The sequence below is a fragment of the Astyanax mexicanus genome, chromosome 2 (genome assembly GCF_023375975.1).
Source record: "Astyanax mexicanus isolate ESR-SI-001 chromosome 2, AstMex3_surface, whole genome shotgun sequence".
Classification (NCBI taxonomy): Eukaryota; Metazoa; Chordata; class Actinopteri; order Characiformes; family Acestrorhamphidae; genus Astyanax; species Astyanax mexicanus.
The window spans coordinates 24874598-24886607 of record NC_064409.1 but is presented as its reverse complement, the minus strand read 5'-3'; the positions used below and the strand labels follow the sequence as shown (position 1 = coordinate 24886607).

General features: G+C 39.7%; 1 protein-coding gene across 1 annotated transcript in view; it reads right to left on the bottom strand.

Annotated features, from left to right (window-relative positions):
* lin7a (lin-7 homolog A (C. elegans)) overlaps positions 1-12010 on the bottom strand; it is a 70818-nt gene that overhangs the window by 8355 nt on the left and 50453 nt on the right. The window contains exon 4 of the mRNA XM_049473910.1: positions 3884-4093. Coding sequence (XP_049329867.1) covers positions 3884-4093 — 210 coding nt within the window. The remainder of the gene's footprint in view (positions 1-3883; positions 4094-12010) is intronic.

Below are 12010 nucleotides of genomic sequence, written 5' to 3'. Positions count from 1 at the left end.
CTGTAGGTTCATTGGGTGAAGGTGGTTGAAGCTGTATTAGTTCTGTAGTTAAACTGGAACAAGATGAACGTCCAATTAAATTCAGCAACAAAAGGTCATTAATTACTACTTAACTCAGAATCCAGTGGATGTTTGGCTTAATGACAACTTCCTCCTCAAATATAATGAGACGTTTTCTCATTACGAACACTGTGAGTGAGGGAATCGGTGCTGTGTGCCAGGGCCGGCGGCAGCGTTTGATCAGCGAGTGTGAACAGGATTATATTCTGAAGTGTGTGACACAGTGGCTGACGATTTCTGATGGCAAAATAAAGCAGAGTCTGAAGGTCTGGAGGTCTGGTGGAGAGTGACAGTCAGAACCTGGTTCTCTCACAGTGACTAGACAGCTTTTACAGCTCCAGCCTGAGAATGTGCTCTCGCGCATTTTAAACAGGCAGGCTGGATTTACAGTCTTCTGCTTGAGTTTAAATTCACACACTGTGGCAGCGAACCTAGTAGACTAACCTGTTAATATAGGTAGCATGGACAAAGCAATGAACCTGTATATATTGGACTATATGAACTATGGCTAAAGGAACCAAACTGTAAATATAATACTACCTGTACTATTGGCAAACTTGTAAGACTATATATACTATAGGAAACATGACTAACCTGTCCTTTAAGACAATAATTAGGGCTGTGTGATATATCATTTAAGCATCATGACTGTGATGTGCGCATGTGCACTAGTCACATTGCAGTACGTGCAATGTCACCTAGGGCAATTAAATTAAGCACGTCATGTTGCAATGTTTTGATTTTTGACACAAGAAGTAGATACACAGCGTTGTAATTTTCTGAGTGAGCAGGAATGTCTCTGCAGTTTTTCTGAGAAGGGTAATGCTGCAGACCAGAGCCCCAGTGGGCGTGGCTAAAGGGCGGAGCATGTGTCAATCATTTTCGACTGCAGCCAATCAGATGCTACACTTTCGTTGTCAATCACTTTTTATTAAGCCAATCAACAGACAGATCAAGCTGTCCATCATTTTTTACTGCAGCCAATCACCTTAACAGATATGTCAAAAGAAGGCGGAAACTTCGGTGCTACTGGTTAAACGTAGCGCGATTGCGTGTTTTTTTTCCCTTTATTGCAATAATTGCATTAAATCGTGTATAATGCAATTACTGCAATAAAGGAAAAAAAAAACACGAAAGTGCCATTCCAGAAAAACAAGTATTTTAATCTTTGATATAAAAATATCTAAAGTCAGGGCTTTTCTAAAGTTTTCATTCAGTTACTTCTGTTTAAGAGCGGCATATAGGCAGGCCTAACTACAATAGCACATACATGTGTTTAAACTGTTAATGTAGTATTTTGTTAAATACTTATACACATTCAGCTTCACCGCTGTTCAGAAGTTTAAATCGCGCTACGTTTAACCGGTAGCAACGCAGTTTCCGCCTTCTTTAGACAGATCTGTTAAGGTGATTGGCTGCAGTAAAAAATGATGGACAGCTTGGTCTGTCTGATGATTGGCTTAATAAAAAGTGATTGACAACGAAAGTGTAGTATCTGATTGGCTGCAGTCGAAAATGATTGTTACATGCTCCGCCCTTTAGCCACGCCCACTGGGGGGCTCAGGTCTGCAGCATTACATAGATGGTTTTCCTTGGGTTTAGAGTGCTCGGCTGACTCTGAAGAACGGACTCAGCTCCTGTTGGTCTGTATCTCTGATGTGTGCACGGGCAGGGGCGGGGCTGGTGACATCACGGGTCATGCATTGTTTAATATTGCAATATATATTGTCAGAAAAAATATTGCAATATGATTTTTTTTCAATATCAGGCAGTCCTAGTAATAATACCACTTTTTTTCTTATCTAAAAACACCAAATGAATGTGTGAAAACTTTTAAGGTCTTTTCATGAATTTAATTTACAAGCATTCTAATAAACTTAATGTTTAGCTAAAGATAAATAGAAGAAAAACTTTTGTGAATCTGGCTCAAGGTGTATAAACAGCTAATACCCAAAAGAGCTTCACTCAGATCATAATAAAGAAGATGAAGACACTCTGATGAAGCTGAGAGTTGAAGATCAATAAACCCGAAACATCAAAACACAGCAGCTCTATCAGCGATACACCACCACAGGGAGTCAATTGTGTCTCGTACAGCTTGATGTAGGGCGAGTCTTTGGTATAGTGAGGGTGCATAAATATGCCTTGCTCAGCTCAAAATGAGCAAAAGGCATGGACAAATTCTCTTAATTATTCATGGTTGTGTTTTGGAAAAATGTGAATAAAAACACGCCAGATATTTACCTGAACACATTTCACTTCCAGACCACCTCACCCATCAGTGTAGATACATTCCTTAACCTTGATGCTATTTTAATGATGCAGATACAAGGTATACAGGGTGTTGACAGGGAGTAAGATAGCAACATGCATTGCCACGCGCCTTGCGCAGGGTGTACAATAGGGCCCTTACAGTATCAGTATATATATATATATCAGTTACAGTAACAATCAGACACGCTAACAGATACCAAACGACCCTGTGATCATTCCCGTATCTCTTCTTCACCTCATTCACCTGCAGATTTATATATTAATAACATAGACAGATCTGCTGGAATGATTTGTTCCGTGTTATCTCTGTAACAGTGCAGTAAAGTTGCTAAGAAATGTTTACACACTGAAATCAATGTGAAATTACTCTGTAGACGATGATCCGGCGCTGCGTCAGGGCCGGACCGGGCTGATCCGTATTGATTACGCTGTCAGAGCGGGCCAGATCACGGACGGCGAGAGGGCAATACTGTGACACATCGAGGTAAACAGCGAATTAAACGCCTGAGCACACCTGCAATCTGTCTCTCAGCTCAACCTAGAATTGCTCCTGATCACCACGCAGGCCCTCGTCCACTTCTGTACAGATTCAATCAAAAGCCCTTCAGACTAACCAATCGTTCACACCAAACAACAGAGCAAATGCACTGACAAGTACATACAAGCAAATATATCCAATAATGTGCATTCCAGATTAAAATCTTCACACAACTTCACCACCAACCAGAATAAGTCATAGTACATATTAAGAATAATTTATAGAAGATATATATGGTATATAACTTAGAAGAGTTAAAGGACAATTTATAAACTGTAATCAATACAGTTACTAAATTGTACATATTGGTTCTAAATTATTTTTTATTCATGAGTTAATTAATAATTAATAGTAAACACAGAAAAAATCATAGTGAACACCGAATATTTTATAATAGGTATTGGGTAATAAATAATTGATAGGAAACAACTCTGTAGACACTGATTAATACATACTGGCTATTGAACAATGCATTCCTGATTATTGTACTTTTATACTAATTTCCAATGATAACCATTATACTACTTACTAAGTAATACTTAATGATAACCAAATAGTTCATAGTGGATACTTTACAGGTATTTGGTGTTACTGAACAAATCACAGTATATACAGCACTATCTAATTTATTGCAGATACTGAATAATTTTATAATACATACTGAAACTTTTATTATATATATTGGTAGTACATCGTGGATACTAAAAAAGTCACATTAGTTATTTAGTAAAATAATTGTATAGTGTGTAACAGATATTTAACAAATCATAATAGTTACTGAACAATGCATAGTGGACACTGAATAATTTATAGTGTATTCTACTACTTTTACATTAGATACCTAATAATTACTTAACTTATTCTTAATTTATAGTCGTTCCTAAATACTGAGAAATAGAATAGAGTTATAAACATGTTAATATAATTTATAAATAAGCTGTGTTATAATAAGTTACTAATAAATCCCTCATCTGTTTAATGGAAGTGTACAGTATCAGTACTGGTACTCACCACACCGTTGACAGACAGGAGCTGGTCTCCTCGCTTCAGTCCACCGTGTCGCTCGGCCACGCCCCCGGGGATGATGCGGGAGATGTAGATGGGTGAGTTTTGCTCTTTCCCGCCCATCACGTTAAAGCCCAGCCCTTCGTCTGTCTTCGGCAGCTCCACCACCCGCGGGTGGGAGTGACCTTCGCTGGCCGCGAAGGCCGCCACTGTGGCCTGATGGGAAACAGCGGGGGTGGAGGAGGAAAAAGGAACGGAATGAAGGTTAAGAACTCGCTGAGAACAACACAGGAAACTAGCAGAGCTTAAAAACATTATTTATTTAACTACATTTTGGAAATGGAGTCTATCAGAATTAACAGTGTTTACCAATGAGAGTAACCAAAGATACTCTGCTCCAGTTTAACCCCATAATTGCTTCGAGAGAGTCAGCACACATCGATGACCATTAAAGTGGCAGTCTATATTATTTTTATTTCTAAACTGAATGTAGAAGCATTTCTGAGTGGAGAAGGGACAAAATATTGTGTTTGATGGTACCAGTGTGCTGGAACGACCATCCCTGCTAAGCCTAATATATTCATTAAAAAAATGGGGTGTCGGGTCGCTTTTCATGGGACTTCCTCTGGCCACATTACGCGTCTTTACGTACTAACGTCACACATGTACAGCCTCTAAAAGAGGATCCGGATCAGTTTTACTGAACGCGAGCGGCTGGTGGAGCTATGGAGACTTCAGAAGGAGGACCTCAGACCTCAGTAGCTTATTTATTTACACTGACAAAACTGACAACTGTATATAATAACTCTCTTACATCCTCTGAAGACATTACCCTTAGCATTTACTGACTGAGCGCCCTCTCTTTCTCTCTGTATGAAAACATGGAATAGGATTCATCCGCTCTGAAAGGAGACCGCATCACACCCGCCCAGTTTAAAATGATTCTTCCACATGCTCGGTGCAATTACCCATTCTCACCAGAGAGGGCCCTCAAAACTTACAGAAATCAGCTTTAAAAGAAGATTAATGTTTTAAACCTGCTGTGACATGCAGTGTGTTAGTGTTTTTATGTATATGTTTTATATTTCAGACCAATCAGAACAAGGTCTTTTTCATTTCAATCTAAGCTAACTGTACTTAGATGATACTTAGGGGTTAATTTAGCAGTCTGGGTTGAGGTCAGTACTTTCACTATAGGTAACTCTAGCTAAAGTTCTGGGTTTATCTGTGGATCGTCCAAATGTGCTTGTCTGTCTTGCACAAATGGACTGAAGTTTCAGGTAGTTGCTGTATTTTGTTAACAGTCGAGTAGTAATGATGGTGACTGGTGGTGTCTGGCTAAAACTGTCTATATGAACAGACAAGCAAGTCAATCCAGATATCAAGATATCACATTAACATTCAATGAAGAAGACTCCACCCACAAATCCCACAGCTTAGTATGAAATCCTTTACCTCACTGACATGGCAAAAGTCATAGGACACTAGTATAAAATTCTGTGTAGTGTATTCGCTCATGAAAGTCAATGAAGACGTTCTCCTCAGTCTGTAACAGTCCCTGTATGAGGCCTGTTCTTGGCCTAAACTTGGCTAAAATTGAAATCTGCAGCTACTGGAGCTCATTATTCCATCCAAAGCCTCAAGCAGCAGAAACAGTGAAAAATAGTGAGGAGACCAAAGCTGAACTTCATCTGCTCTGGCTCCAGCCACAGGTACTCTCTGTCAGGTACAGTTGGTGATGAATGAGTTCATGCTGAGGGTTCTCACAGCCGTTAGATTCTGCAGATCCCCGCCAGCCAAAGACCTGAGTTGCTCTGATCTCTCAGATTCAGAACGTCTCAGTGCAGCTGCATCACAGCGCGCAGTAAAGCTGACGGAGTGAGTGGTGTATGTGTGAGGCAGATCCACACACTCCCAGCAGATCTTCACCACTATCTTCACAGCTTTGTCGACTCACTTGCGTGGAAGGCGACAACAGGAAGCATATAGTAACAATGTTCCTAATGCCAGTGATCCTCTCACAGCTTCAGCAATGCCCTAAAAACCTTCAGTACAAAGTATTAATGAACCATACGGCTGGAAAAGGATGGGTAGAAATTGATGGAAAAAGGAATGGAAGGGGATTGGTAAGAATGCAAAGGGTGGATTGGGTATTACTGGGATGGATAGGTGTGGATGGGTACTGATCGGGATACATATTTATGGAAATTGATGTGCTGTCTGGGATATATAGGTGTGGATGGGTACTGATCGGGATATATATATATAGGTGTGGATGGCTACTGATCGGGATATATATATATAGGGGTGGATAGCTACTGATCAGGATGTATATGGGGATTGGTGGGAATGATCAGTTTTTTTGGATAGAATGCAGAATAATTGCTGTGAATATAGATGTGGATGTATGGGGATGAATGGGTATGAACTGGTATTGGTGGGGATGGATAGATATTTATTGGAATTTAAATTAATGCAGATTTATGAGTATGAGTAAAAAGACATATAGGGAAGGGTGAAGATGGACTGGGATTGGTAAAAAGACATATAGGGAAGGGTGAAGATGGACTGGGATTGGTTGGAGATAAAAATGTATGAATATTGATGGGTGTGGATAAGTATTAATAGGGATTGATTGGGATGGTGGAGATTGGTAGTAATAAATAGGTATGAGATTGATGTGGATTTAAGAGCTATGATTGGTATGTATAGGGGTGGGTAGGGTTTGGGGATTGGGGTTGATGTGGATTTGTAGGTGAAGATGAGTATGAATGGGCATTGATGGAGTTTGATTTGTATGCATGAATATAGGTATAGTTTGTGAATGGAGGAGTACTGATTGGCATGTATAGGGATGGGTGGGGATTTGTGGTAATAGACAGACATGGATAGAAATTGATTGGTGGACATGAATGGTTGAATATTGTTTGGCATTGATGGGTATTAATGGGGATTGATAGGGCTGCATAGGGAAAGGTGTGAATGGGTGTGAATTTAACAGTAATGATGGGTATTGATTGGAATGTATAGGGATGGATGGGAACTGAATGGGGTTAATATGAATTTGTTGGTGTTAAAAGGTGGGTATTGATGGAGATTACTTTCTATGCAATAATATAAGTATAAATTGGGGATAAAGTGGCATTGATTGGGATGGATGGGTATGGATGTGGATGTATAATAATTGAGGCGCATGGATAATATGATGATGGTATTGACTAATGTTGAATATGGGTATAGATTGGGAATGGATGGGTATTGATTGGGATAGATGGGTATGGGTATGGATGTGGATGTATGAGATTATTGACTGACATGGATGAATATGGGTAAAGTCTGGGAATGGATGGGTATTGATTGGGATGCACAGGGAGAGGTCGTAATTGGGTTTAGGTATGGAAGTGATGATGTAATGATGGGTATAGCATGGACGAATATGGGAATAGATTGAGGATAAGTGGGGATTAGTAGATCTAAATACACATGGAAAGGGGATGACTGGGATTAATAGGGAGTGGTTGAGTATGTATGAATTGTGGTTATATATGAGTATAGGGAATGATAAAAATGTATTAAAATGTAGGGGATTGGATTGATGGGTGTGGAAAGGTATGGACATGTTAGGGGGCTGATATAAGTGGAAAATTCTTGATGGTATCTCAAATATGTCCTGGGTTTCTATCACTTCTTTTATTGTTGGATGCACATGAACACAGAATCGAGAAGTCTCACATTCACAGCACTGATGTCAGAGACCAGTCTGAGCTCAGTAATGAATTGTGATACAGTTTAAATGCAGTGATACGTGCGGATGATGAGCTCTATCAGAGAGCAGTGCAGTTCAATAGCAGTCTCAAGCTGGGTTCCCACAGGACTATGAAATCCTTTTAAAGCGACGCTCCAGTCCGGTTCTGTGCTATCGACTGAAAGCGGTCTCTGAGGTGCGCTGGCTGCGTCTTCTCCATGTTAATTACCCCACACTGCCGCCAGTGCTGTTTATGTTACAGCACTGAACTAATACTAATGCAGAAACTGATGTTTCTTCTTTAAGAACAACAACGCTTTGAAGTGAGCTTTTCTTACTGGATGTTTTTGTCTTACAATTATCTTTTTAAAGTAGGGTCTCATGCTACAACATTACACAAGAAATCTCACAGCAAGAAACACACAGTTAATTATATAAAATCATACAGATAAGTTACATTATCCAATCCAGAATTTGATTGACCAATCAATCCCTATACACCAATACCTGTCTAAACATTCCCATCAACACCCATCCTTTCATATACATCAACAAAAATCCAGAATCTACACCAGTTTATTCTTATTAATACCCATAATCCACATCAATGCCCATTAGTTTCCATCCATAACTATTTATACCCGTTAATCCCACCAACTTTTTAGACAGACTGACCTTCTAACATTTCTCAAAGTTTTTTTTCTTCACTTAGTTGAGTAGTTCTCTCAATATATGGATTAGAACATTACTCATGTAGAGCTATTCACTGTATAATAACTCTGCCTCTTCACAACTTTACAACTGATGCTCTCAAACACATTAAGAGACAAGAAATTCAAGTAATTAACTCTTTAAAAGTTCAGCACAGCTGTTAACTGAGAGCTATTCCAGGTGACTCTACCTCATAAAGCTGACTAATGATTACATTGTAATCAGTTCTAATTGAGTCCTATCATTCACACCAATCTCTACATAACCAGATCTATCCTTACCAACCTTTATTCACACCAATTCCTATGTATCCCAATCAATCGTCATCAATACAAAACCTATCCACATATATACCCTCCAATGTCATTCCCATTTAATTCCCCTGCATATATCCCAATCAGTATCAGCAATTCCTGTCCATTTCCATCAATGCCTATAAGTCCACATTTCCCATTCAATTCCATCCATCCCAATCAATTCCTCTTCATACCCATGCATTCCTGTAAATCCATACCCATATCCATCCATTCTGTCACCACCCTCAGTGCCCCCTCATGCCCATAAATCCCAATCAATCCCCAACACAATATATACTTATGTGTTTCCCATATATCCCAACACATCCCAATTCAAGATCCTTCCCATCCAAATCTTTAAATCCACATTAATCTCAATTCAGACTCATTCATAGATTCTCATATGTTTCAATACCCATCCATAAACATCAGTCCATAAATTGTTCATATAATTGCTTTAAATTATTGAGCTCACCATTAAAACAGTATAGATTTTTTGTATTAGCCAAGTAAACACACAACAGCAACAAAGCTTAGTGACTGCAGATTGCTTTGAATTAGACACACTGCTGATACATAAACACTGTAAATTATTGTGCTCAAACCCACCTAAATCAGCATTACAAAATAGGCTCATTTTATAATAATAATAACCATTTTCTGCTGGTAATAGTGGTAACTGATGCCTTTTGTTCAGCTCTTTGATATGTAAATATGAAAAGAGCATGATCTAACAAAGCTGAACATTCATTAACTTATATATTGTTATGTATGTAGAATGAATTAAATGAAGTGCGAAGATTTAGCTTTGGGTCTAAATGCAGATTTGGCTGGACGATGGTGTGAAAGGAGCTGTAATTATTGCCCTTTCTCTGGACGGGGCGACAAGGACACTGCCTCATCAAAATTCAAACAGCGCCTCGCCTAAACGAATTACTGCCTTATCCTGAATACATGAGACAGCGCATCCTCAGCTACCTCCAAATACACCCTACACACTGTCTTCACTACACAGAGTCACTGGATATTTCTGTACTAGACGCTTATATGCACATTATAATCCACTATACAGTGCCTGTGTACAGCGTATGTACACTATATACAGCTCTGGAAAAAAAATAAGAGACCATTTAAAAATTATGAGTTTCTTTAATTTTACCCATAGACTGTATATAAAGATGGACGCCGTGTCGCCGTTCCCATTCATTCAATGAAAATGAAGCCAAAATCTTCCGCCATTATGGCGATTCAGAGACCAGAGTCTGCGCAGTAGAGACCAGAGGAGGGAGAAAGGCTGTGGAGAGACCGCCTACTCATTTAAATAACCCCGCCCCTGAGGGCTGCCTCGCGGTCACAGACTGCAGAGCGGGGCGGAGCGCAGCTGACAGTCTGTTATTGGTCCCGCCCATAAGCAGCCCTTTTACCATAACCACACCTTTTTTGAATAGAGCCAAATAAAGTTTTAAAAACCGAATTCTGTGGGGATATAAAAATTTGACAATATAAGCAGAGGTTATACTAGCTGCTGCATTTAAATAATAGAGGTAGAATTACAGTATATTAGAAGAAAACGTGATTGAAAGTTGTCTGTTTTGCCATTGAAACCTATGGGGATGGGTGGGGTTACACAGCTTTCTGCAGCCGAACAGCAGGGGGCGCCCGACCTGTGGTGGCTTCACTTTTAAGAGACGATGCTCTGTCCAGCTATATACAGTCTATGATTTTACCAAACTGAAAACCTCTGGATTGTAATCAAAAAGCCACAAAAACAAACTGAATTGCTTGAACTTTTGCACCAGGAGTGGCATAACATTATCCAAAAGCAGTGTGTAAGACTGGTGGAGGAGAACATGCCAAGATGCATGAAAACAAACATAAACTAATTATTGGCACCAAACGAGCCCAGTACATGCTAACACCACAGTAGTGATGTTGAATGAGGTCGGTAGCCAGCATGCTAATGCTACTGTTTTGATGTGCGACAAAGCAGTTACAGGCCTATACCCATAAAGTATTAGAATACTGGCTACTAGATACGATCTGCATGTGGTACCTGGCTCTCCAGACTATCAAACATTAATCTAGATAAAATGTATATATTATTTTTACGATTGCATTATAATGTTATTGTCGCTGAATGCAATTGCATCCTCACAGCAATATTCTCTAAACTTTACTAGAAAACCTTCCCAGGACAGTAGAGACAGTTATTCAACAAAAGCAGGATTTACTATTTTTGCTCTTGATTTGTGAAGAAACTGTTAATATACATTGTGTCCCAAAACTTTTGAGCAGGGGTCCCAATATATTTGTTGATACAATGTATGAACACAAAATACCTCTGTCCTGTATAGTCCTGGCCACCGTGTAGAGAATGCCCTTCGCCTGTTAACACCTCCTGTTTTCCCCAGTCGTTCTATTGTTAATGGGCTATTACACAGAGCTGCAGTATAATTGAGTTCAAAAGCACAATCAGTCCAAAACCCGGCAGACCCCGCCTTTCAACAGCGCCGGCGGTACTAGAGGACACAGCCCTGTACGCTCTGTTCAGGCCGCTGCTGCTTTGTGTCGGTCCTCTTTCAGTCTGCTCACGTCCTCTATCTGAGTACTGGCTTCTTTACATAGTACGCCAAAAGTCACGGGCCATCTAAAGCCCTCAAACACACCTGTAATACGTCTGAACGGGTGAAATCTGTAGACACTAAGAAACCTAGCACTTCTGTTCTGCAGTAACAAACTATTGTTCTAGCAAAACATTACCCTAGATGTTGGAACATTGCTTTTAGGAGGATTTGATTGCATTCAGCCTCACAAAAATAAGAGTGTCAGTGAGATCAGGCTCTCAACTCATCCCATAGATAATGAATGGGCCAAGTATAATTAACTGATGGTATTTGGTGGATAACTATGGTATTTGGTGGAGAATTATGTTTTTAAGAGGAAAATGATGGTGTTTAGTGGAGAAAGGTGGTGCTTGGTTCTTGGTGGAAAATATTGGTGTTGGTGAAGAAATATGGTGTTTGCTGGAGAATGTTGGTGTTTAGTGGAGAATGTTGGCGTTTGCTGGAGAATGATGGTGTTTGGTGGAGAAATATGGTGTTTGCTGAAGAATAATGGTGTTTGGTGGAGAAATATGGTGTTTGCTGGAGAAGGATGGTGTTTGGTGGAGAATTTTGGTGTTTGGTGGAGAATTATATTGTTTGCTGGAGAATGTTGGTGTTTGCTGAAGAATAATGGTGTTTGGTGGAGAAATATGGTGTTTGCTGGAGAAGGATGGTGTTTGCTGGAGAATGTTGGTGTTTTGTGGAGAATTATGGTGTTTGCTGGAGAATGAGGGTGTTTGCTGGAGAATAATGGTGTTTGGTGGAGAATTTTGGTGTT